This window comes from Rutilus rutilus, assembly GCF_951802725.1.
Source record: "Rutilus rutilus genome assembly, chromosome: 16".
Lineage (NCBI taxonomy): Eukaryota > Metazoa > Chordata > Actinopteri > Cypriniformes > Leuciscidae > Rutilus > Rutilus rutilus.
Window position 1 is genome coordinate 37,099,392 of NC_140224.1, and position 27,421 is coordinate 37,126,812.

Genomic DNA, 27,421 nt, shown 5'->3' on the forward strand with positions numbered 1-27,421 from the left:
TTATTATATTATTATGCTATTATTCGCTTGATTTGGTCATGGGCCTACGCTACAATACGTTTAGAGCGGCCGCTACTGGATGAGATGGCATACAATAAAATAAAAAGCAAACGGTCTAATCATAGACTGTAAAAAATGCGCAAAACATGGCATTTTAAAAACCGGATAGTTTATTTATAGTTCGATTTCGGATATTTCACTTCATGTTCGAATGCATATTCTAATATCGAATAAAAAGTGACAGCCCTAGTCTGAACTGTCACCATAGCCAATTAGGAGTCTCTAACTCAATCTCTCTAGCGCCACCAACTGTCCAAATTTATATTAACGTTTTGCTAATAACTTTTGAAAAGGAACAAAATCCTTTTTTTCCCTCTGATTCCTTGGCTCTCAAGTCAATTCTATTGCATGAATGTTTTCATTTTCCATCATGAAAAAAAGCAGTTACTTTTTTGTCCATTGTTCTTTGAATCAAAGACTTTCCAATGGACAGACATTGAAACAATGGACATTGTTCTTTTGTCCATTGTTCTACATCGTCTTCTGTGTATCAGAATAATCCTTTGTGTCATTGCGTTCATGATCAGACGTACGGCTGTACAAGTGTCCTTATTTGCACATATATTTCATCTGAAGAAGACATGATGAAATAAACCAGCACTGTGTATGCCGACATATGTTTAGAGCACTAGAGGATATGAAATATGCCCATAAAATCTTGAAACACGGTCCGTATATGATCTGTGTTGCGAGTGTTAAACTCATTGCGGCGTTCGGCGCAGAAACCGCTCTCATGCTCGGCATGTTGTTTGAATTCTCTGCTGTAATGCGATCTCATGCGTATTAAAGCGCAGTGATTGGGTTAAAAGAGCCCTTTCTCATGAATAAATGCAGAGATTAGCTTGAGGGCCAGCTGACGTAGAGTCGTGCCTGCAGCCAATCACACACTCCGAAAGCACGCTTCTACCTCACATTCCGTGACGTTGCTTCGACTTTGCTTTTTTAACCAGAAAGAACGAAATTGCTCAGGAAAACACAAAAATAACCAATTTCCACTTTATGAGTGCTTTTAGTGTTTCCAGTGATGTACATATCTGTTCACATCTCAAAAAATATGGTTTGGGGTTTCATGGCCCTTTAATTAAGACTGGTCTTGGATGCCAGATTAAACATGACCCACATTTGCAGTTTACAACTTTTGTTTGTGGTTTGTTCCGAAGTCCTTTTCTCTTCCAAGACAGCCAATCACGTTACTTGTTTTTAAAGCTGCAGAGTGCGTTTACCAATGGGAGCTCTCCTTTACCCAGAAAACCTTGTAGCTCGTCTTGTTCTGTTTGCCAGATCAGTCAGGCAACGATCGTTCAGTGAAGTTACTGTCCTCTACCTTAGCTGCTCGTCCGCAAGCATGGATTCCTGTTTTCTGATAGTTGTGTTTGTCTTCGCTTTCAGTCTTTCCAATGGACAGGGGACGCTCAAGTTTGTCTCTGTGGTGAGTATTATGTATCTGTCCAGATTACTGCCAGACTAGTGTGTGTTGAGTAAATGTAGGCTGCAGCTGGTTTGACAAAACTGTTAGTCTTAAAAAAATCATAAAACAACAGACAAATTCTGACTTCCTATTATGCGTTTCATATTTTTACACATAACAAATATGTGTCTTCGGTGTGAATATGAAATGAATATGAAGTGTCTTCCCCCCCCCCCCAATGTTGTTTCTACTGTACAGTTAAGCTCAAAATGATTCATAACCAGGCTAAATTTCATACCCTTTCGCAATAATCAATTTCAAAGCCTTTATTTTTCATCACAGCTGTCAAACGGTTTTTATAATTAGTGACAAGTTTGGCTTGTCGGACATAGCAACAGTAACCAAAGGGGGCGGGTCTTTGCTAATGGTCAATTTCACATCTTTAAGTGCAAACACTAGGGGTGTCACGATCAGTGTTGCCAACTTAGCGACTTTTCAGACCCCTTTAGCGAAATTTTTTCAAAAAAGCGACTAGCGACAAATCTAGCGACTTTTTGGACAAACCTCAGTAACCTCCAAATGTTGCCAGTTCTGTCCTGCGAGCGCAAGGTCTTGCTTTCTCCCCGCCGTCACTCTCTCTAGCTGCGTCTACCCTGTTCAGTGAATGGCTGAGAGGAGCAGCAGTTCATCTGTTGAGCGCACGGCTGCTGACAGACGTGAATGAGTAGTGTTTTTCCACAGACTTATCACTTATCTGCTTTTCTTTTGTTTTATATTTAAAGAATTTAGTTTGACCATTTTAATTTCCTTTCTTTTCTTGAAAGAAAAGATAGGAAATGAGAACAGCTTTATTTGACATTCGGCTATATTATATTAAATACAGTATGTGAGCATTCATTTAGAGAGAAAAAAACATTAGGCAGGCAGAACGCAAGTACGAAGCGATGATGTCATGAATATGCTAATTGACGTATGACGTCATCTAGCGACATTTGGTGACTTTTAGGGAAGGCGTTAGCTACTTTCCTAGTTGGCAACACTCTCCACAGGTTTAAAGCACAGGTTGCTATGGCATTTTTAGACTAGACTTTTATGCATAGGCGTAATTTGCGGGTGGGACGGGTGGGACATGTCGCCACCACTTTTTGCTAAGGTCGATATTGTCCCCTAGCCTGGGTTTCTCCATGCTGCCTTGCGCACAACGCGATTTTATTCACGCTGCTAGGCAGCCTGGACACCAAGGACCAGATTTTCCCCTCAAAAAGGGAACCAATCACAGAACGGGGAGGGAGCAGCAAGACGATGACGACGTCTATGCGACACACCGAAGCAGTTTGTTTATATCTATGGATCCAACATGCAAATTGCTTTATGTTACACTTACTCTCGCATCAGCTGTTGTGTAAACAGTAGGGGTGTAACGGTTCACAAAATTCACGGTTCGGTTCGATACGATACACTTGTGTCACGGTTCGGTTTGGTACATTTTTGATACAGCAAAAAGAAAGAAATGCCAGAGAAATTTCCTTGATTTAAATTTTTTAATTCTTTTTTTTATTAAAACTAACATCATAAAGTATGATTTTTTTTTTACTTCGAGCAATTCTGGAGCAATAATTGACTCTTTTTAGGAGCATATAAAACAAAACAGCTCCTTGGAAAAAATATTGTAGTAGTTATAAACAAAGGTTTATTTTAGTTCAGAATGATTAACATTTGAGGGCAGCAATTGTATTCATAATGTCAAAATAAAACCGACGTAATGTTACTTGAAGGCATTATAGCTTACTATTCCTGCCAAACTTACATGGTTGCAGTTAGTGTTACTACAGTAAATCCATGGTGAATGTTGCTGATCTACACTGGATAGTTCTTCCTGGTTTCCACGTCAGCGCTGTTTGATCCGTTAATAACGGAGTAATGTGAATGCTTCTCACTAGATCTCGCAGCGATGTTATTACTTCTGTGGCGAATTCAAATGCTTTCTTTACTGGATCTCTTATTAGCGCTGTGTAGTAACAGTGTCGCTTTATCAAGATCGGCTCGCGCTGCTTTGGTCCAAACTGATAAACGGTCCGTCAACCAGTTTCGTTTGCCATTTGATGTTGGACAATGTTGTGGTCGCGCCGGCGGATGAGCGCGCTCACCACGCGCAACGCGCCTACATTTGAAATAACGAAATTTCAAATGTATTTTTTCAAATTTCAAAATACACCCCCCCCCCCCCCCCCCCCAAACAAAAACTCTTCGGTTCTACGCGATTCACGTAAATGACCCAACTGACCAAGAAAACGGCGATTGTCGCCGAAAAGCGACAAGTTTGCAGGTATGGTATTTAGATTCAAATCTCGCACACCAATCTTCATTGGCTCGTTTAGTTTACACTCGAAGGTGATTGGGCTCTCAGACGAGATCCAAATACGTCGACATAACGTTGAATGTGACCGACTGAAAGGGAACCGAGATAAAGATAAGGAAATAGACTGAAGATGCTTATCCAATTAGAATTTCCGCAGTTGCACTGTCGTTTCGTCCTCTTGAACACACACACACACACACACACACACACACACACACACACACAAATCTCCAATACTCAGTCAAGTATTTGATTTCCTCTCTCAGCTCTATCGCCATGGCGACAGATCTCCAACTGAGACCTATCCAAATGATCCCTACAAGGAGAGTGACTGGCCCCAGGGTTTTGGACAGCTCTCTAAGGTATGCAGACAAGCACACATAAACATTATTCTGTTAGTTTTAATCAGTTACATGCTACTTGAGGAGCATTTAGTTATGTAACGTGTAAGAGGCTACATATAGAGCACAACAGTCGGGTTCTGAACGTTAAAAGTCACAAGCCAATAATTTTCTCCTTAAGGATTTTTAAAGGTAACTTACAAACCATTAGACAGACCTACTGTGAACTCTAGTATATGCTTCTGTTGAAGCTACTGAACTACTGAATGTACTTCAAGGATGTCATTTCATCCTTTCACTATAGCTGCGTTCACACTAAACGCGAATAGAGCGTCTGGCGCGATTTCAATGTCAATGTAAAGACGAGTTTACGCGCGTCTGGAGGTCCTGCGGCGCAAATTCGCCTCATATGCGCGAATGATTTTATTTGGATTTTATTTGGTAGACGCGAATTCGCGTCTGACGCCCGAGTTGAAAAATCTGAACTTTGGCGTCTGTTCGTGCCGCGTTAACCAATCAGGAGCCTGCTTGCTGCTGTCACGTGGTGAAGTGACGGGATAAACTCCCGCCTGGAATCACTCATTCAAAATGGAGTATAGCAATATATCAGAATATAATATTCAATTTAGCAGTTAACTGAGTATCACTAGAAAGTGAGTATATACTAGTGAGTATCACTAGAAAGTGAGTATATACTAGTGAGTATCACTAGAAAGAGCACCAACAGTCGTATCCGTACCACAGTTTGAAAAACATTGATAGCATTGTATTTAAAATTTCATATACATTTTCTAAGCGAAGACAGATGGACAGGCGCAGCTGGGATAGAGCGGCTGTAGTTGGTGTCCTGAAGGGTGATCGTCGCTCTGAGGCGGTAACTCTCGATGAATGCTCGATCAACATCAGCCATCTTGAAAACAGACAAGCGGATTTCGCCTCAGACGCGTCAATTTCGCTTCAAACTTTTGCTTTTTACGCGCGTCATTTTCGCTCTGGACGCGCGAATGGATTCAAAATGGTTCAAGCGTCCAACTAGACGCGCTATTCGTGTTTGGTGTGAACGCACAGTAAGAGGAGGATGTTTTAACTACTGTCACTCGATCTTATAAATTTTCCAGGAGGGAATGAAGCAACACTATGAACTAGGTCAGTTTTTAAAGAAACGCTACAGAGGATTCCTAAGTGAGAGCTATAACCAACATGAGGTCACTCTCTCTTTACATTTCTGTTCAATAAATGGATACACAAAGTTGTCAGACTTGCATGTTTAAATAGCATATGCCATCTTTACGTTGCAGATATTCATCAGAAGTACAGATCTTAACCGGACTCTGATGAGTGCCCAAGCTAACCTGGCTGGCCTGTTCCCACCTAACTGTTCTGAGGAGTTTATCTCAGGTTTGAAATGGCAGCCGATACCTGTTCACACAGTCCCGGAGGCTATGGATTGTGTAAGACGTCACACTGAAGCTCTGTTCCCACTTTTTCTCTCCACAATATAGCAGCACTGAAACTCAGCCCTGGCCTCTCAGTGTTAAGGTCATATATGCACAGCAGCAGCATCAGTAAACATCTCTGGATATTTTATCTGTTTCCATGCAAACCAAAGAGCAACATAGTGTCGGCCCAGACCCGGCCCGTGTGGAATCCGCCTGTACCAGACGTGGGCCGGATCTGGGCCGACACTATCTTGCTGTCTCAGTGTGTTTGCCTTTGTGTTTTTTCTTCCAGCTGCTCTCATTCCCGCTAAGAGACTGTCCACGTTACACACAGCTCATGAACGAGACAGAAAAATCCCCAAAATTTCAAAACATGACTTACATTTACAAGGTGAGTCCACCTTGCAAAAACCCATTTATAATCGCAGACCGTCTGTCTATGGACTTTACAGTGATGTTTTTACAGAAATTTTGGTTGAGACAGAACCTTGTGAACCTCTTCTGTTCTTCCTTTCCTGAAATACTTGAACACTTTTTTTACTGTTGTGCTTTTTACCAAAAAAATTGATTGGATGTGTTTAATTGGCTTTAGATGAAAATTAATAACATCCTTCCTATAATTTTAGAAGATTTTTTAAGAATTTGGAAATCTGGTTGGGTAAATATCACATTCAACCCTCCTTTAGTTAAAAATATTTGTATTACTTTGCAAAAAATATTTCAAATTCTTTAAAAATCAAAGTAGAAAAGCAGAAAACGTATATTAAGGGGCTGTTTACATGACACCACCGTTTTGGGTGCCTGAAAACGCGAACTCCGTGTAAACAACAAAAACGCCAATCTGTGAAAACGATGACGTCATGTTCATGCATTAAGTGTTCAGTCTATAGTGTTTAATCGCTATCTAATGGCCTGGCAGCAGAACACAGCGTTTTTAATCGTTTTCACGGATCCGTGTGAATGGGGATCGTTTTGACAATGTCTGTGCGCGGAAAACTCAAAGGAAAAACCTCTCCGTTTTAAGCCTATCGTTGTATGTACCCTAATTGCGTACTTATGCACCATTCTATGCCGTTGTGTACGAGTGCGAGTAGTGTGTTCACACTGAAAATGTACACTTTAAACACCCTGATGATGCACTTAATTAACTGAAAAAACAAAGTGTGGAATGTTGGACACTTCACACACTCAACTTTCACAGCTTTAGAGGCCATTTACAACTAAAAACGTAACACTTTTCTTGCGTTTTGGCCGTTCATTTACACGACAACAGCGTTTTGGGTGGCTGAAAACGTAAAGGGGTTTCAAAGTGCAAGTTTTTGAAAACGGTCTCGTCTAAACAACAACAAGGCAAATCTCTGAAGACGATGATGTCATGCACACGCGTATAAGATGTTCAATAGTGTTTCATCGCTATCTAAGGGCCTGCCAAGCAGAATACCGCGTTTTTAGTCGTTTTCGCGGATCCATGTGAATGGGGATCGTTTTGACAATGTTGTCGTCTGTAGGCTACGGGGAGAACTCCAGGAAAAACGTCTCCATTTTAGGCATATCATTGTTGTGTAAGCGTACCCTTAGTGGAGGGGGAGGGGCATCAGACTCTGATGGTTAATAACATAGATATCATATAAAGGCTAGATGTCTCGTCCGCGCTGCTGGCCAATGGAGCTCGACATCCGCACACGGCGGCCATCTTACGACAGGGTGCTCGCTCACTCATAACATGGTGCATGTACTTTTAAATAACCATAACTTGCTCAATTTTCTACCGATTTTCAAACGGTTTGGTTTGTTATAAACGTCAGAGATGTAGCTATTATACTGCATACATATGAATAATTATGTTCAAAATGTTTAAGCATTCAGAATTATAGCCACGTTAATAACGTTTGTAAGAAACCAAACCGTTTGTAAATCCGTCCAGATTTCAGCGAGATAAGAGGATTTGTGTGCGTGCTGCTCACTCACCTTAATGCACAGAGCCCTGTCCTAAGATGGCCGCCGGTGATGCCGGAAGTGACTCCGCCTTAAGACATCTAGCCTTTATATGATATCTATGGTTAATAATAATAAATAACCTTATAAAGTTCATACACTACCAGAGGTGGCGTTAGACTTCCGTCATAATATTATTACCCGTCATTTAATTTTTTATATATTTTAATGATAATAATCCACTTAATCGGCTCTGTTTTTTGTTCACTTTTTAATTTTTATTCACAAATGTAAAGGACAGGCATATAGGCTAGATTATGCCGTTTTTTATTTATGAAGAGAAAGTTGAACAGAAACTGTGGGTCCCTTTTCAGGTTTCATCATGAATATTTTCAAATTCTGTCTATTCACAAAATGTAAACTATAAATACCGTTTTTGGTGCGAGAGATCACTGTGGCGCCTCAGTTCAAGGGAAGCGCGATTGAACTCTTTAAAACGTTACAGAACGAAATAAAAATGAATGAACATCAAAAAAATAAAAATACAAATGTTGAAAGATACAGACCAACTTACCGAAATCCATTTCATGTCTCTCATGCAATCGCTCAGTGTTTCAACCCATAGACAGTATGTTTCAACCGCAGTAACTCAGAAAAGCCATTCGTTGACCATTAACTTGATAGTCAGCAAGAGCGCACTCGCCACCAAGTGGACAGGAGTGAGAATTACAGTACAAAATATACCATCAGAATCTGTCACAATGACGGACGGCTTTCAGATTTTTCAGTTAACTTACAGCTAAAAAAAAAAGGTTTTGGTTAACGCGATCTCTGTACACTAGATAATTGAGTTATATAATATATATAATATTTACTGCTGTCCTAATAAACTTTTGTTGTTGTTGTCACAAGTCTATTCCATTTCATGACTTGCTTCATGTTAGGAAGTGTGCCTTACAACGTTAGTATGTTCCCAGAGCCCGTCATGTTCCCTATCTTGCAATGTGCAATAAAAAAACAATCATGGTTTAATGTCATTGTGCTTTTATGAAGGAATTTTTAGAAATGGTGAGAAATGAAACAGGACTGGAAACAGCCTCCGTTGACTCTGTTTGGGTTGTCTATGACGCGTTGTTCTGTGAGGTGAGTTTCACAGCATTCATCGTGCACATTATTCATGACTTCATCTTTTTTTAATCAATCTCATTACAAAGTGCAACATTAGATTTCTAAAGGTAAAAATCTGCATTTTTTTCCATAGGGAAATTGATTTTTAACGATAACTTGATAAAGCTTTAAAGACAGCTATATATGAGGTTGTTGATGACTGACATATGCTTTTGTTGAAGCCATCAGCCCACATTATTTTATTTTTTTTCTAAATAATTGAGTTTAACATGGTAAAAAACTACATTCTTCAAAGAAATCTCTGCCAACCAGAGAATCGTGACAAATCACCAAATCACTTCATTCCCATGAAACACTATGAATGACATTTGTCAGTCACTCTCAAACTACTTAAATGTTTATGTAAAATATATTGTTTCTTAATAATCAACATCTTTAAATCAGTAGTTTTATTCATTTGATTGTCATTATTTATTTTCATGGCATCTTTTGTCCAATTTTCATATTCTTTTTTTGCTCGTTGTGATTCACCTCGTAGTTTGTTAGTTTGGTTCGGGGTTTATAACACTTTAACAAAGACTGTTCTAAAATCCTAATGGGAAAAGTGAATGAGGAAAAATACTTCTGAAACAAAACCTCTCTCTCTCTCTCTCTCTCTCTCTCTCTCTCTCTCTCTCTCTCTCTCTCTCTCTCTCTCTCTCTCTCTCTCTCTCTCTCTCTCTGTGTGTGTGTGTGTGTGTATGTGTGTGTGTGCTCTTTCGTGATATTGAACGCTCTTTACCCTTTCTGAATCACTGTTCCATCATTTTATTGCAGACTGATCTATAGATGCTCAGAATCGATTAAATCCAAATGCTCTGTCAGACACCATGAACTGTGTCAGATCAGTTCTGTTATTCTCCTTCCCTAGAAAATACATAGGAAAAAGCTTAAAGGCTGGGTGACTCCGGATGTGATGGAAAAACTGAAGGTGCTGAAGGACTTTTCTTATCAGATTATGTTTGGAGTCTATGCGCAAAAGGAGAAGTGCAGACTTCAGGGAGGTGAGCAGATCCCTGGGCAGAGCATCTTATTTTTGCTTACATTTTAATAAAAATAAAAAAAAAGATCAAATAAAAAGCAAATGCAAGAGAAAAACATTTAAATGACGTGAAACACTGACAGTTGTACATTTTTAAAAGTTTTTTGTGCCCATCTTAGACATTCTTGGCAGAGCATTTTCATAATTAAACAGTCTTTTATGCACATATGCATGAAACTGTGTAATTATAGTGCAGGGACATGTCAATGTAAAGGAACAATGGACTTTTTATTTTATTTTATTTTATTTTATTTTATTTTATTTTATTAGATATAAACATATAATAGCCAACAAATATTATCAACATGTAAAACAAGAATCAGAACATACACCAGAGGAAAAAAGAAAAAAACCCAGACTAAATGTACAATAATAATAATAATAATAATAATAATACAAGAAAGATAAGCAAATAAATGTTAGGATAAGAAAATGCGACAGTGTTTTCCTTGCTCTGATCTTCTCTGAAACAGAAAGCGTTTGAAGGTATTGATGAAATTCGTTGAGAAAAGCTTTGAATAATGGCTTATGATTGGAAAATGTACATATATGAATATGAAATTTTGCTAGGAGAAGTAATAGATTTATAAAGTAAAATTCTTTCTCAAAGTTTTTCTCCGTATTAATAAACCCAAATATAACATGTTTCCAAAATAAAGAAAAATGAGGGTACACAAAATCACTAATATACCTGCAAAAGCTCTTCCAAAACATTTTGGTATAGTTACAGTCCCAAAACAAGTGTACAGTAGTGTCATCTTGTGCATTACAGAAATCAGGTCAATGTCAATGTCAGGTTTAAACTTTTTTTAGGTAACTTTTCACTGGATAGAATCTATGAATTAATTGAAATGAGACCTCAAGTTCTCTGACTAAAGGAACAATGGCCTGTTCCACATTCAGACTGTAAATGTGCAGTATAGTGGTCATGTGACACTTTGCTTGCGCTCTCATTCGCAGGCTTGCTGTTAAATCAGATCATTCAGAGTCTCTCATCTGCAGCAGATCCACACACTAAACAACAGCTGAAGATGATGGTATACTCCGCTGTGAGTCATGTGTCACGCTAACTCCTAGACTTCCCTTTTTCAGGCAAATGAAGTGTGTTGTTTAGAGAAGGCAGTACTTGTAATGTTTCCTCCTGTAACTCTTACTAGCATGACACAACTATTGTCGCTCTACAAGAAGCCCTGAATGTGTTTAATGGCCTGCAGCCTCCTTACGCCTCGTGTCATCTCATCGAACTTCACCAAGAGAACGGGTAACATGTCTGTGGATTTCCTGAACTTATGTTTCGTAAAGGGGTGGTTGATTATGATTTGACTTTTCTAGCTTTAGTTAGTGTGTAATGTTGCTGTTTGAGCATAAACAACATCTGCAAAGTTACAACCCTCAAAGTTCAGAGCAAAGGAAGATATTTACTTTTAAAGATAATACATTTTTAAGGACTACAACAAACGGCTGGTAGAGACTACACGAGCTTCCTTCCGAGGTAGTGACATCACAAACCCTAGAATTTACATAAACCCCGCCCCCTGAACACCCAGTGCATGTTGAGAAGAGGAAGAGTTGTTGTAGTCGAGCTCATTTGTGAGTTCAAGCTAAAGCTGTCGCATCCGTCTTTTCACATGCTATACAGTTCGTATCACAAATGCAATATCATGTCACTCTGTAGGCCGATTTATAGATTATCATGACAGAATATGCTAATTGAAGATGGTTAACTCCACATCAGCAACACAAACTCATCAGCTAGCCGTTCAGAAACGTCCTGTTGCTCTACATGCTGTCACTTCTTCTTGAGTCTCTCCATCATTGTCCGACTCCAGTTTAAACATAAAAGGCAGAACAGATTCTGACATTTTAGTGTGTGTGAGGTAATCGAAGCTACTAACACACACACACGCAAGCTCTTGAAGCTCCACCCTCTGTGCCGGGAGCAGCAGCTCATTTGCATTTAAAGGGACACACACGAAATGTTTTTGCTGACCCTCAAAAAGTGTCAATTTTAACATGCTGTAAAAATTAAATATCTGTGGGGTATTTTGAGCTGAAACTTCACACACACACTCTGGGGACATCAGAGACTTATTATCTTGTGAAAAGAGCATTATACCCCCCCTTTAAGACATCTTTGGTCAACTACAATATATTGTCTTTCAGGATGTTTTCAGTAGAGATGTTTTATCGCAACGACAGCACTGTGTCTGAGCCGTACGCCGAGTCTTTACCGGGATGTCCCCAGCGCTGCCCCCTAGAGGAGTTTAAGAGGCTCACAGCTGACGTCATTCCGCAAGACAGGAAGAAAGAGTGTCAGATCAAGGAAGAAGCCTCAGACACTGGTAAACACAACCGTGTACATTCATAAATCGCGTACATGTTTTTATGCACACATAAACAGTAAATTATAAATATTTAAACGGCAGTTTGTAACTAAAATCCCCACCATTCAACAAAAAAATACAATTTCAAATCAAAATATGCATAAAATGGTCCACCACTATATTGCTAACATATATTTTCGATAAGTTTTGTTTTTACATTTTTACAGTAAATGTTTCTATAAAAATAAAAAGTGCATGCATTTACCCAAAAATGTATTTAAGATTGTAAATGTAAATGGCTTTTGTAATTTTACACAAAATATATTGTAAAGTTGAAAAATATATTTCCAAAATGCAGTTTACAACATATTTTTTTTTAGAAGGGATTACATTAAATAAATTGCTTACATGTTTATTTATGCACACATAAACAGTAAATTATTAATATTTAAACGGCAGTTTGTAACTAAAATCCCTTCCGTACAACAAAAAAATATATTTTCAAATCTATTTTAATTCAAAATATACATGGGGTCCTTCATTTAACAGTCACACTCAGGACCTTCGGGTCCAAATGGACCCGGAGGGCGGGATTAATATATATATATAAAAAATCATTTTTTTTTTTTTTTACTTGTTTTTTATAATATTTTTTCTTTTCTTTTTTGGTGTTTTGAGATAATTTTATGATTTTAATTAATATTTATTCAATAATTATGACCCATTTTTTCCCATTGAATATAATAGACATTTTTTATATATTTTTTTATTATTTTTTTTTTTTTATTAAAAAAATGTGTGTGTGTGTGTGTGGTTTTTTTTGTACTCTTGATGTTTTAGAGATTCACCCCTTCACCGTTGAGTCCTTTTTTTCTGCATCCTGGCTGATTTGTAGATTGTATGCACAAAAAAATTCTGTGTTTTCATATTTTTGACAATTTCCCATTCATTTCCTATGGGGGTAATTTTTGACCAAAGAGCAGAAGTGTGACGTGCTTGGATCATGACCCCAATATTTTTTGTGTGTTCACATACCTAATACCATAAAAGTCACCAAGTTTCGGAAAATTCCGATGAAGCTGTGATTTTTAAAAATTCAAAACAGATTTTTGTAATCTGAATTTATTAGTGTGTATGTGTATAAAAGTGTGTTTGTGTGTGTGTGTGGATGTGTCTGTTTTGCACTCTTGATGTTTTATAGATTAACCCCTTCACTGTTGTGTGCTTTTTTTCTGGATCGTGGCTGATTTGTAGATTGTACGCACAAAAAAACTCTGCATTTTCACATTTTTGCCAATTTCCCTTTCTTTTCCATTTGGACCCGAAGGACCCCAGAGGGTTAAATGGTCAACCACTACATAATAATAATAATAAACTTTTATTTATTTAATTAATAATAATTCAACTTTTTTTCATTGCTTTTAATAATTTGATATTTTTTCACTATTGGACACAATAGTTCATGTAAGTGAGGAGAACGAAATAAAGTAAACTGTGACATATTATACCCAAATATTCTTCATACAGCGACTACCAGTAAAATTTATAAAAATTTGGGACCAGAAATGATTCCGACACTTTGAGCTGATCATGTTTTGCTCAAAGTTATCTGACAACTTGCTAGTCATTAGTGTATGTGACACTCCCTCTCTTCCAGAAGATGTTAAGAGGGAACGCGTCCGGATCCTCGGGCCCAGCAGACACGATGAGGTGTCGGACTGTCTGCGTCGCTGCTTCAGAATACCCGTATAAACACCTATAAAAGATGACCTTCTCTGAAGAAGTGTTACTGTACTTTAGTTTAAAAATTTGTCTATAGGTGATATACCTGCTTTATTTTAGAAAGTATTGCTTATTTTTGATCTCCCCAGAAATGTATTTACATAAAAAAGGGGAATGTGTGTGTGTGTGTGTGTGTGTGTGTGTGTGTGTGTGTGTGTGTGTGTGTGTGTTTACAGTGATGATGTGAGGAATACTCCAAGTCTCACATTACCTTTTCATTAAAGATACAACTGTAAAATAGCATTATGCAGAATTACATTGTTTACAGCATCACTCTGGCTGATGAGACACACACACACACACACACACACACACACACACACACACACACAGTATGCTAGTACACACCTCTCTGTGTGTTGGTGTGTGTAGTGTCGCCCTCTGCTGGTGTGTGTTTGACTTCTTCAGAAAAAGACTATTCTAACAGTGTGAAGTTTCTACAGCACTAAAGAGATGAAACACTCTTTCTTCACACTGATGCGAGTCCTGAGCTTCATGATCACACCATAAGGTCAAGCCCAGGTCAAGCCCAGGTCAAGCCCAGGTCTCCACGGTTACAGATCAACACTGGAATGCAATTATATCATAATTATTTCATGCCTGTATTTTCTATCAAATGTCAAGGATAAATAGAATCACCACAGCAGATTCAGATTCCACAGAACATCTGCAGAGAATGACAGTGTGTGTGTGTGTGTGTGTGTGTGTGTGTGTGTGTGTGTGTGTGTGTGTGTGTGTGTGTGTGTGTGTGTGTGTGTGTGTGTGTGTGTGTGTGTGTGTGTGTGTGTGTGTCAGTTTGACAGGTTCAGTATTAGTGAAGAATTTAAACTGAAAGCCGCTGTCATTAGATATTAAGAAACAATATGAAGACTCATGTTTGTTCCTCTCAACACAACATATTTCTGAATGTCACAAGATAAAACATCCACACGTTTATTCATATTCATAACAAACAAACAAACAATAAATAAGATAAATAGGGAGTCATTTTCCAGCAAACTGTACATAAATACATGTTTTTGTCGAGTCTTGTGTTGCATGAATCATACAGGTTGATTGACATTAATAAGCACTAACACAGAATTATTAGAATTATTTCAGTGATTTTGTGCTCAAATATCATAACACACAGTCACTGAAAACACGACAGCTCTCAAATATCATTTGCATCTGTTCATATTCAGATATGCTGAAACATGCGGTTCTGCCATCAATGATGCACATGAATTCAATGTCAAATTAATATAAATAAATAAAATACATTTCTAAAATGAAAATACAAATAAAACAACTGTTGACCTGCATGTCTGTGAACATGTGAATGTGTTGTTGAATTACTGAAATATTAACTTAAAATCTGTCTGACAGAACGGTTTGGGAATCCCAGATTTAGAGGATATACGGAAAATAAGAAAAAAAATATATCAATCTTTGGTAAATCATAATTATGACATAAAAAAGTCAAAGTTATGACTTAATTACTTTTTATTTCATTATGACTTAGTATTAATTATGACAATGTTAATACTTGTGGCTGTATCTCATACTTTCTATTTTTTGTCTCATAATTGTGAATTTTATCCCATAATTATGACTTAAAGGCCCGGTTTCACAGACAGGGTTTAGATTAATCCAGGATCAATAGCTCAATTAGGACATTTAAGAAGCTTTTATAAACGTGCCGTAGAAAAACACACATTACTCTATTATTGTCTTAATAATGACAAAATTATGACATAATGAAACATGATAATTTAGAATTACAAAATAAAAGTCACAATTCTGACTTAAAAAAAATAATACATCATATTATATATTACATTGTCTTTTTATCTCATTATGACTTAGTATTAATTATGACTTAATGTCTTAACAACTTTTTAATCCCATAATTATGACTTAGTATGAGTTAATTATGACTATGTAATAATTTCAACTTTCAACTTCAACATAATCTTGTCATAAACTTAATTGTTGTAACTTAATATGTCATTATACTTGTTATTGCATAAGATTTACCAAAGCATGATTTTTTTTGTGTGTGTTGGAGATGTGCTTCCACACACACACACACACGCACACACACAGCTGAGATGAGTGTGAGTGTGTGTGTGTGTGTGTGTGTGTGTGTGTGTGTGTGTGTGTGTGTGAGGTCACCTGCGAGCGGTTCTCAGAGAGCTGTGGTGTACGTCACAGATGTCGGACCACTGCTGTGCTTACACACACACAGACACAGCTGAGATGAGTGTGTGTGTGTGTGTGTGTGGTCACCTGCGAGCGGTTCTCAGAGAGCTGTGGTGTACGTCACAGATGTCGAACCACTGCTGGTCCAGGTCTCTGCGGGGCATCAGGCCGTTCCCCGAGAGAGAAGCTCCTCGTCTGCGATCTCTCCCGCTCGACACACGCCAGAACCCCGAGCCCTTCAGCAGGAACACACTGTTGTGTGTGTAAGAGAAGTACGCCGCGTCCAGGTGACCGACCGGGTGATTCCCGGGAACAACAGCAGGAAAGACCTCAGAGAGCAGTCGTGGAGAAGAGGAGGACAAGCGCTTCACGCGCACATCGAACCGGAACACCTGGACATTAATATTGAGTGATTACTAGAGGTGTAACGATACACTCGTGTCACGATACTGAACTCACGTAATAATATAATTATACATTATATTCAACATTATATATAGAAGTTTAATGTAGTACTGACAAAAAAAAAAAAAAAAAAATCAGTTATTTTTATTTACCACTATATATATTGTCACTATCCACATTACATATTGTTGCATTTTTGTATTGCGATATATTGTGGCACGTAATCTAGCAATTACTATCGCTAATAAACAACTTTTTCATCTTGCATTGTCAAAATGAGCAGCTGTTACCTGTGAGCCTTTAAAGAAGTAGATGTGAGCGTCTCTCCTGTCGTAGTACGCAGTGTCCAGCGGTCCAGACACACCGGGAAAGCCTTCCGAGATCAGGCGAGGATACGAGTGTCCGTCAGAGTCCTCGGTGAACACCTGATCATTCTCACTGTCATAACGCCAGTACTGCACACCTGAGACACAACACACACATGCTCATATCTGCAGTTTACACTCAGACTGCAGGAAAACTGAATCAGAAAATACTGATGACTAATTCATTAATAATAAGTGATCAAGGGCCGTGCAAAATACAGTTGTAAAATACCAATGTAAATGCAAAATAATTCTAAATACAATGTAAAATATGCAAACTGCAAAACACAAACGTATAATGCAAATTAATGCAAAATGCAAATGTAAATCATGCAACTGCACTATGCAAAATAATGCAAAATATGCAAATGCAGAATGCAAAATACAAAATTTGTAAATACAAAATGCAAAATAATGCAAATGTGAAATATGCAACTGCACAATGCAAAAAAAAAAACAAATGCAATATTTGTAATGCACAATGCAAAATAATGCAAAATATGCAAATGCACAATTAATGCAAAATATGCAAATGCACAGTTATAAAAGTGCACGGTTTACTGCTCACACACGAAACTTTCTCTTTAGGGACATGAGATGCGAATGATCTCATGCTTTAATCTCTATGTATGATGCATCTTTATTAGTCTTTCAGAAAAGATGATGTTTTTGGAACTCTTATGAAGTAAAGAAACACCTTTAAAGAAGTAGACCACGTCTGTTTTGCGGTTCCACACGTGGACGTAAGCGTCCACCCCACCGGCGGGGAGCCCGTGCCAGCCCACCGGCACCGCCACCGGATCCCCGAAGCGCGTCCTGTTATTACGGTTCTCGTACAGCCAGTACAGGCCGTCCCGCATGAAGTAGGTGTTAAACCGCACCACGACCTCACCGTAGGGCGTCTGCTCCTTCCTGATCCAATCAAACACGGTACTGAAGCGACCCGTACACACACCTGAGGCAGAAACACACAGAAAACATTTAGATTCTTCAATTTATGCTTGAAGGAAACAAATCTTTTTATCTTTGGATAAAAGCATCTGCCAGATGCATTCATGTAAAGTTCATTATTTTCATGACAATCAAAGACATTTGCAACTCTAATTCCCGTTAGTGTAATGAAAAACAAATGCTAAACCAGTGGTGAAAATCATCCACACGTACAACAAATAATATACTGTATACTTACTATTGTACTTCACAATATTTTATACATTACAGTAATGAGAATTTGGGTTGAAAATGTGTTTAATTTGTCAAGAAAATGTAGAAATAGGTGTCATTTTCTTAATGCATATATATAATAATAAAAATATAATTAATTTGTTTCACCCTGTTGATTTTAGTGTGATATGAGCTGGATGTATTTAATGAACTTTACACAGTTATTGAACTGAACTGAATTAACATCAGCTGAATAACGACACTATTGCTTTCTCTAGAGCAGAACTGAACTCCGTTCGCATCATTGATCACTGTTCTCCTGTTTCTCCGTGTAAAGCCATCCGTCTTGTATGAAGCGCTGTAGAAATAAAGCAGCTTCCTCCCAGCGTGTGATCGCAGGTCTCACCGTACAGGCTCTGAATAGACTTTCTGTCCATCCAGTCGATCTCGAAGCCTCCGTCCTGAGGAAGGTAACTGGGCTGCATGATGGACCCGGGCCGGTAGATGTGAGGAAGCCCTAGAACATGCCCGATCTCGTGAACCGCTACCTGAACACATCACAGTCAGAGATACAGACGCACAGGTGTCAGTGTCAGAGGTCTGTACTGTATTCAGTTTAGTGTTTGATTAAATCAGTGCTACTTTTACACTGGACAAAACAAAATACCAAAGGTATCCTAGTTATCAAAAATGTCTCTCTTGCAGCATCTCTTCTCTTCTCTGATGACGAGGGCGGAGCAACCTGTCACTCACGTGAGATCAGCCAATAGCAAACCACAACCATCCAATCAATTCCCCAAGGACAAAATCAACAAAATACTGCGTACAAAATACAAATGCTAAATATGCAAACTGCAAAATATAAATGTAAAATGCAAATGAATGCAAAATATGCAAATGCACAAATGCAAGATAATGCAAAATATGCAAATGCACAAATGCAAGATAATGCAAAATACAAATGCAAAATATGCACAATGCAAATATACAAATGCACAATGCAAGATAATGCAAAATACAAATGTGAAATATGCAAATGCACAATGCAAGATAATGCAAATGAATGCAAAATATAAATGCAAAATACAAATGTGAAATATGCAAATGCACAATGCAAGATAATGCAAATGAATGCAAAATATAAATGCAAAATACAAATGTGAAATATGCAAATGCACAATGCAAGATAATGCAAATGAATGCAAAATATAAATGCAAAATACAAATGTGAAATATGCAAATGCACAATGCAAATGAATGCAAAATATAAATGTAAAATATGCAAATGTACAATTCAAGATAATGCAAAATACAAATGTGAAATATGCAAATGCACAATGCAAAATACAAATGCACAATTCAAGATAATAATAATTCAAAATAATGCATTGTGCCCCGCCCTAAAATCAAGCCCCTCTCTACATTTGTTCTTGTTCCAGAAGCGTTTCACTCGGACATACGACACAATAGGGAAGAATAGATGAGAGTGACTTCAGTTTCATGCTGACTTTGTGAACCTAGTCTGGTTTCTCTGAGCTTCTGTAGTTTAGCACATGCTCTCACATTACCTTCAGAAGACTGATCCCGTTGCCCGTGTTTGGGACAGTGAAATGCTCATCATCATCGAAATGAATGTCTCCGAGGAACCACGCGTGAGCAAACTCTCGGCCCGCGCCGTCAAACCGCTGAGAGCAGCCCAGATGTCGGCCTGTAGGGGGCAGCAGAGGCTCCGTCACCACAGAGTTACACATGTGAAAATAAAACACTTATCCTAAAGGAGTGAAGTGAAAATAAAGGGCTGAGGCTTTAGACTGACTTTCAGTGCTGCACCAAAATGAATAAATTACAACAGAAATATATTATTTAATACAATCAGAAATGTTTTTATTAAAGTTTTTAGTTCTTAATATTGTATTAAGATTGATTCAATCAGAAAAAACACGACTTATCACATTAATATAGCGGTAAAGCACTGATTATTCTAATTAAGTGATAAAGCGATCGAGTCTCAGAAATTTAAGACTAAACCGCTAAATTCATATGTATTAGGCTATTTTTATGATCTCTTCAGTAACTTTTTGAAGTGGTAGTTGCTTAGGTTGTCAGTGGAGGGACAGAAATCTCTCAGATTTCATTAAAAAGATCTTCATTAGTGTTTAGAAGTTTGGAATGACATGAGGGTGAGTAATTAATGACAGAACTGTCATTTTTAGATGAACCGACCTGTCCCGAAGCCCAGTCTGATGTCGATGTCCTCCAGAGGAGAGTGAACGTCCTCAACAAACCGCAGCGGGGAAACTTCACTCCACATGCGGAAGGCGAGTCTGAAGATGTACTTCTGCTCATCGATGGACAGCTGACTGCTGTAACCTTCCCCGATCAGACGCCACTTCAGGAGACTCTTGGAGAACGCCATGTGACCCGAACCCTCGCCGGCGTCTCTCCTGGTCCTGCTCGTCTGAGGACTCTTGGAGAACGCCATGTGACCCGAACCCTCGCCGGCGTCTCTCCTGGTCCTGCTCGTCTGAGGACTCTTGGAGAACGCCATGTGACCCGAACCCTCGCCGGCGTCTCTCCTGGTCCTGCTCGTCTGAGGACTCTTGGAGAACGCCATGTGACCCGAACCCTCGCCGGTGTCTCTCCTGGTCCTGCTCGTCTGAGGACTCTTGGAGAACGCCATGTGACCCGAACCCTCGCCAGTGTCTCTCCTGGTCCTGCTCGTCTGAGGACTCTTGGAGAACGCCATGTGTCCTGAACCCTCGCCGGCGTCTCTCCTGGTCCTGCTCGTCTGAGGACTCTTGGAGAACGCCATGTGACCCGAACCCTCGCCGGTGTCTCTCCTGGTCCTGCTCGTCTGAGGACTCTTGGAGAACGCCATGTGACCCGAACCCTCGCCGGTGTCTCTCCTGGTCCTGCTCGTCTGAGGACTCTTGGAGAACGCCATGTGTCCTGAACCCTCGCCGGTGTCTCTCCTGGTCCTGCTCGTCTGAGGACTCTTGGAGAACGCCATGTGACCCGAACCCTCGCCGGTGTCTCTCCTGGTCCTGCTCGTCTGAGGACTCTTGGAGAACGCCATGTGTCCCGAACCCTCGCCAGTGTCTCTCCTCCTCCTGCTCTTCAGAAGCGCTGCCAGGTGCCGTTTCTTCCTCACAGGAGGTTGGGTATTACTGGATGTCCGAGTATCAGTGTGATCGAGTATCGTGGTGCTGTTGGACTCCGGTTCCTCGTCCAGGTCCGGGACGCCACATCTGGGTTTATTCATGGCTGCTTTGGTGGCGTCATCAAACACACCTGTGACTGGAAGAGCATTGAGCCTCTGGAAGTCCTTCAGCGCCGCGAGGAACTGGAGATCATGCGATGTGGATCCGTCCTCCTGAAGGTCCAGAGAGAGAGCGATGTCTGAATCACCCGAAGCTTCTGCTGAGGTCTGAGGATCATCGACGTCTCCTGCTTTAATGAACCCATACTTAGACAGAAACACCTGAGATAATACAGAGAGAGGCAGAGATCAATATAGGCCAATAACTAAACCTACTTAGTAATACATGACTTAACAGATAGATAGATAGATAGATAGATAGATAGATAGATAGATAGATAGATAGATAGATAGACACACAGACAGACAGACACACAGATAGACAGACGGATAGACAGACAGACAGATGGATAGATAGATAGATAGATAGATAGACACACACAGACAGACAGACAGACACACAGATAGACAGACGGATAGACAGACGGATAGACAGACGGATAGATAGATAGATAGACACACAGACAGACAGACAGACAGACACACAGATAGACAGACGGATAGACAGACGGATAGACAGACAGACAGACGGATAGACAGACAGACAGACAGACAGACAGACAGATAGACAGACAGACAGACAGATAGACGGACAGACAGACAGACAGATAGACAGACAGACAGACGGATAGACAGACAGACAGACAGATGGACGGATAGACAGACAGACAGACAGACAGACAGACAGACAGACAGATAAGACAGACAGACAGACAGATAAGACAGACAGACGGATAGACAGACAGACAGATAGACGGACAGACAGACGGATAGACAGACAGACAGACAGACAGACAGATAGACAGACAGACAGACAGACAGACGGATAGACGCATAGATGGATGGATGGATGGATGGACCTCTGCAGTGTCGGTGTCAGTGATGAGCTCAGCCTGATGGATGTCGCTCAGCACATCTGAATGATCTCTGCTGTGGAAGATCTTCTCTGCGCTGATGAAGATGAAGGACCGGAGGATGAAGATCAGCCGGATCGCGACCAGCATCGTTAGAGTCTGTCCAGCACTGAGACTCGTGTGTGTGTGTGTGTGTGACTGAGACTCTGAACTCGGAGTGAGACTGAACTCGACACGCGGTTTATACTGTCTATAGATGATAGAGGGGGCGTGTCTTAATAACTTCCTCACGCGCTCGCGCCTCTGTGTGAAACAGCGGAGGATTATTTCACCCCAAAACAAGTGACCACCTTCACACAGCTGCATATGAAGCCACGCGACTCACACCTACCTGAGAGAAACACACCTGAGCGCGTGCACGCGGGCGCAACTCACACCGTCAATCACTGTCATGACGACACCTGCGCGCATTTCGTGCATTACTTAAATTATATGATTTAAATAAAATTACTTATACATGTAATGAAAAATGTTATTTAAAATTCGGCCAACAACATTAAGGAGAATGTCCACTTTAATATAATATTATTTAAATAAAATAATTTAAAAAAAGTTACTTAAATTTCTGCCCATCAACATTGAGCATATACACACTTGAATATATATTTATTTTTATTTTTATATTTAGATAAAACTGAAATAATTAGAAATCTACTTTAACCTTTTTAAGTTATTAAGATTATGCTCATCAACATTATTTGAGGAGAATATACCATTTATTTTTTAATACTTCACTTTATAAAGCATATTTCATCAAAGTATCATGACTCATAGCACTTTTTTTTTTAAATCTTCAGTTCACATTGATAACATCACACTGAAAGTCACTTGCATTCAACATAAACAGATCAATAAGGAGATTCCTACAAACAGAACTTAGTGCAAAACATGATGATGATTCTGATGCCGATAAACTGATGCATGAAATGTTTTCTTCTTCCTACTAATACAGACAGATAAAAGTTCATTTAAAACATTATTTATATCTAATATCCATATACTGACAAATATTTGCCAATGCAAAGCCTCCCTGAACTCTGAGGGGCTGAGGGTCAGAGGTCAGGGGTCAGAGGTCAGGGGTCACTGCAGGGCCCGTGCGATGGCAGTTGCGAGGTGTTTAGCCGTGGGTTTCTCAGCACAACATCTGACCGTCAGTCCGTGAGACTCCAGCGCGTCTGCCGTCGTGGGTCCGATCACTGCAAACTGAAGAACACAGCTCTGTCACAGCTGGGATGAAGGATACATCTCTGATGTGTGTGTGTGTGTGTGTGTGTGTGTGTGTGTGTCGCACCTTTATCTGCTCCAGCTGAGATCCTGACAGTCTCTTCAACAAGTCCAAACAGAACGTCACTCCTGACGGGCTGAAGAACGCCACACTAGCAGGGACGCCCTGAACACACACACACACACACACACATGAAGTGTATGTAACATTTGAAAGGCATTTAAACTTCTGCACATCAACACTGAGAGTATCCTCTGTAATATAATATCTGACGGACACCTGCTGCGTGAAGTAATCCGTGATGTTGTTCTGCAGATCAGGATGTTCAGAAGTCTGATAGACGGTCAGAGTCTCCAGAGGAACGCCTGACACAGAAACAGGGAAAACATCCACACTGAGTCAAATACATGAAACAACTCAAATATAGGATTATTTAGGGATGATAAAACCTGTTAAATGTGCATAATACTCCATAATCTTAAAGGAACACGCCGACTTTTTGGGACTTTAGCTTATTCCCCGTATCCCCCAGAGTTAGATAAGTCCACACACACCCTTCTCATCTCCGCGCGTGCCGTAACTCTGTCTGACGCACCCACCACTAGCCTAGCTTAGCACAAACACTGGAGGTAAACAGCTCCAGCTAGCATACTGCTCCCAATAAGTGACAAAATAACGCCAACATTTTCCTATTTACATGTTGTGATGTGTATAGTCAGCGTGTACGAATAACAAGGTCACATGACACACTGCCGTCTTCTAACCGTACTGGGAACTATATTCTCAGAAGGCGAAGCACTGCTACTTGGGCGGAGTGATTAGCGCAACACCTGAAAAGCACCGTTGTTACTTCCGTCAACAAAACCAACGTGACTAGCAAGCTAGTAGCTAGTAAATCACTCCGCAGAAGTAGCAGTGCTTCGCCTTCTGATAATATAGTTCCCAGTATGTGTACGGTTAGAAGACGGCAGTGTGTCATGTGACCTTGTTCACGCTGTGACTATACACATCACAACATGTAAATAGGAAAATGTTGGTGTTATTTTGTCACTTATTGGGAGCAGTATGCTAGCTGGAGCTGTTTACCTCCAGTCTTTGTGCTAAGCTAGGCTAGCGGTGGGTGCGTCAGAGAGTTACGGCACGCACGGAGATGAGAAGGGTGTGTGTGGACTTATCTAACTCTGGGGGATACGGGGAATAAGCTAAAGTCCCAAAAACCCGGCGTGTTCCTTTAATAGAAACATCATATTGCAAACAGAACATTTTGGATTGTGTAAGGTGTGTAAATGTTTGGATAGATGGTCTCACGGTTGTTTCTGAGCGCGGTGGGCAGGACTTCCCGTTTGATGGATCCACAGGGAAAGAACAGCGGCAGAGACTCTCGGTTCTCTCCTGAAACTCAACATGAACACACACTCATATATACAGCAAACACAGTTATTATAGCAGTGTGTTATATTCTGCTGGCCTCAGAGAGAGGTAGTGTGTGTGTGTGTGTGTGTGTGTGTGTGTGTGTGTCGTACTCTGCAGGATGAGCAGTGAGAGCGAGTCTGCGGTTCCCGTTTCTTCACCCAGCGGACACAGACCCAGATCTGCAACTAAACATTTCAACACAACTATTAAAACCTGCGACTGCAAAGACATCGTGATCAAGATCTGACAGTTTCATTTATATATATATATATCTGGGCAGGGTCTAAATAAAAATAAAGGTTTTTGCAGTAATTGCAAAGAGAGAGAAGAAGGTCATGTGATGATGAAGCACAGGTGGCGTTCAGGTGTGAGCAGATTTACTGCCAGGACGCAGGTGTGCAGCAAACACACACAGACACACACACACACACACACTTCCTTCACCGTAAAACACTGATCAGGGAAACGGCAGGGACGTGTGAATCCCACCGAACACCTGCGAGGTTACCTTCGGATGTGTGTGTTCAGAGATGTGTGTGTTCAGCTGAAGTGTGTGTTCAGAGATGTGTGTGTTCAGCTGAAGTGTGTGTTCAGCTGAAGTGACACGTACCTAAAGATGCTGTCGCTTTTCCAACCACATAAACTGACTTTGCATTCCACTCGTCTTTCACTGCGTCCCATTCTGGAGGGAGGATGAAGACACGAGATAAGAGAAAGTAGAGGTGTAACGATACACTCATGTCACAATAATGAACTGTTGATTAAAATGCTAAATTTAGTTTTACATTGTGTGTGTAAATGAATATTCTTGGACTTGGTGCTGAAACCCAATGCAGGACAATAGAGACGCCAGAATAACAATATTCATGATTCTGAAGATGAAAACACTGAATTATTGTATTGATTAGATATATTTAAAATAATGTAGGACACTTTTACTGGAAACATCAGACATTTGACATTATCAGGACACACTAATAATTCCCTCATTGCATTATTATACTTTATATTCAACATTATATATAGTAGTTTACTGTAGTTCTGACACTTAAACACTGTGTAAACTTGAATTTTTTCACGCACAGTAATTTTCATTTTGGGTGAACTATCCGCGATACATATTCATGCACTTTTGTATAGCGATATATTGTGACACGATACATTGTGACAGAAAGGCAACACTCTACAATAAGCTCAACTAGATCTGTTCAGACTAGTTAACGACATTAGTTAACATTACTGACTCTACCGGATGTATTAATCTCAGTTGATGTTAATGCACATTATTAAAAACATAAGTCGTATCTGTTAACATTAGATAATGCACTGTGAACATTAACAAACTGAGATAAATTCAATGTCAACTTGTAACAAAAGTGATAAAAAGTGATGAAACTGTAAACTTTAGTAGTTTTCCGTGAGCATTTACTAAACTCTTATTCCACATACAGACAGTAACATTTACATTTAGTCATTTAGCAATGATTAAAATGAGTCATGTAAGTCATGACTTGCAAATGAGGACTAAGAGGAACAAACAACGCAAGAAGAAGTGCTCAAAACACACAGTTCAGGCATTACTCAAGACAAGGGAGGATTGAAGGAAAAGCAATTTTTTTGTTTTATAAGAGGTTAAGTGCTCACGGAAGAACATTTACATTTACGCTTTTATCCAAAGCCATTTACACTGCATGCAAGATTCAACAAAATGCATGCATCCTCCGGTAATCGAACCTATGAACAACTGTTTAAGCTTAGGTTCCCATTACAAAATCCCGTACTCTTCCACCCTGTGACTGTGTGGTCCATACTTACTGTGTGTGTGTGTGTGTGTCTCTAAGCACATCTTGACGGCCTCCACGGCTCTGGGACTCGTGAAGATCAGACCTCCAAACCTCTCGGGCTGAAAGAGCTGGTGTTTCACAAACACAGTCAGATCATATCTAATAAAACAAAACCTTATTCAACTCCAGAAACAGATTTCCACAAACTCACCCTCTCTAAAAGCTCATTTAGAGACACAAATTTGAAAGACAGAACCGGGATCAAAGTAGCTGTATGTCCATATGAAGCCAGTTCCTGAAATACAAGCCCAATATTACTCTCTCAAAGCTATTGTGATGATTATTATTATATTATTATTATAATATTATTACCTTGATATAAGGGTCTGCTTCATTTTCACTCTCTCTTGGCTCTTTCAGCAGCAGCACTTTCATTATTGCAGTCATCTAAAACCACTAATAAAGGAGTTTCTTCAGAGTCAGTATTTCATACAACAACGCCCATAAGAATTCACAAGCTGTCACTCACTGATAACAAACGAGAACAACAGACAACAGCAAACACAGAGAGAGTGTTTTCATGCACTGACATCATTAAGTAAGGCCGTTCGAATCTGGGTGTAACTAATAAGAGTTTGAATGATTAATGAATGAACTGTGGCTTAATATTAGTTGAGAAATATTAAGTAACATACTTGCAGCGAGAGAGTTCATGCAGTTGTCCGCATGTTTACTGTTATATGAAAACTATAGCAGTGAAGCAGGAAGCAGCAGCGACACGATAAACAGAA

General features: G+C 39.7%; 4 protein-coding genes across 6 annotated transcripts in view; 2 read left to right on the top strand and 2 right to left on the bottom strand.

The window, feature by feature from the left end:
* LOC311305824 (alpha-actinin-2) overlaps window positions 1-27,421 on the top strand; it is a 139,599-nt gene that overhangs the window by 92,769 nt on the left and 19,409 nt on the right. The gene's annotated exons all lie outside the window — the stretch shown is intronic.
* LOC311305830 (lysosomal acid phosphatase-like) lies at window positions 1,328-13,844 on the top strand. Of its 2 annotated transcripts, none has more exons than XM_084433760.1 (11): window positions 1,328-1,489; window positions 4,094-4,189; window positions 5,287-5,373; window positions 5,467-5,619; window positions 5,900-5,998; window positions 8,596-8,685; window positions 9,581-9,713; window positions 10,712-10,800; window positions 10,909-11,012; window positions 11,915-12,093; window positions 13,733-13,844. In XM_084433760.1, exons 1-11 carry the CDS (start codon window positions 1,406-1,408, stop codon window positions 13,825-13,827), a joined length of 1,209 nt encoding a protein of 402 aa, XP_084289886.1. In that variant the 5' UTR covers window positions 1,328-1,405; the 3' UTR covers window positions 13,828-13,844. The 2 variants fall into 2 exon arrangements, with proteins under 2 accessions (XP_084289886.1, XP_084289887.1); XM_084433761.1 differs by having other exon boundaries at window positions 13,736-13,844.
* mmp21 (matrix metallopeptidase 21) lies at window positions 16,125-22,377 on the bottom strand (the record flags this gene model as incomplete). The annotated part of the gene is made up of 8 exons (XM_084433771.1): window positions 22,155-22,377; window positions 21,088-21,456; window positions 20,199-20,433; window positions 19,544-19,683; window positions 18,382-18,523; window positions 17,509-17,766; window positions 16,737-16,909; window positions 16,125-16,433 (listed from the first exon to the last, which is right to left on the bottom strand). The coding sequence occupies exons 1-8, from the start codon at window positions 22,296-22,298 to the stop codon at window positions 16,125-16,127; spliced, it is 1,770 nt and encodes a 589-aa protein (XP_084289897.1). The 5' UTR covers window positions 22,299-22,377.
* Window positions 22,885-27,410, bottom strand: uros (uroporphyrinogen III synthase). Of its 2 annotated transcripts, none has more exons than XM_084433763.1 (10): window positions 27,326-27,410; window positions 27,003-27,086; window positions 26,842-26,925; window positions 26,662-26,758; window positions 25,457-25,528; window positions 24,957-25,031; window positions 24,742-24,825; window positions 23,713-23,798; window positions 23,500-23,598; window positions 22,885-23,411 (listed from the first exon to the last, which is right to left on the bottom strand). In XM_084433763.1, exons 2-10 carry the CDS (start codon window positions 27,075-27,077, stop codon window positions 23,289-23,291), a joined length of 795 nt encoding a protein of 264 aa, XP_084289889.1. In that variant the 5' UTR covers window positions 27,078-27,086; window positions 27,326-27,410; the 3' UTR covers window positions 22,885-23,288. The 2 variants fall into 2 exon arrangements, with proteins under 2 accessions (XP_084289889.1, XP_084289888.1); XM_084433762.1 differs by having other exon boundaries at window positions 22,892-23,411; window positions 24,742-24,831; window positions 27,326-27,397.

Excerpts from the sequence above, each read along its gene's own strand:
- LOC311305830 (XM_084433760.1), top strand. The coding sequence starts at position 1,406 with ATGGATTCCTGTTTTCTGATAGTTGTGTTTGTCTTCGCTTTCAGTCTT. Across the intron at positions 5,374-5,466 it reads AGAGCTATAACCAACATGAG|ATATTCATCAGAAGTACAGA; the intron begins GTCACTCTCTCT and ends TTTACGTTGCAG. Across the intron at positions 5,999-8,595 it reads ACATGACTTACATTTACAAG|GAATTTTTAGAAATGGTGAG; the intron begins GTGAGTCCACCT and ends GCTTTTATGAAG.
- uros (XM_084433762.1), bottom strand. The coding sequence starts at position 27,077 with ATGACTGCAATAATGAAAGTGCTGCTGCTGAAAGAGCCAAGAGAGAGT. Across the intron at positions 26,926-27,002 it reads AAGCAGACCCTTATATCAAG|GAACTGGCTTCATATGGACA; the intron begins GTAATAATATTA and ends CTTGTATTTCAG. Across the intron at positions 23,599-23,712 it reads CGGATTACTTCACGCAGCAG|GGCGTCCCTGCTAGTGTGGC; the intron begins GTGTCCGTCAGA and ends GTGTGTGTTCAG.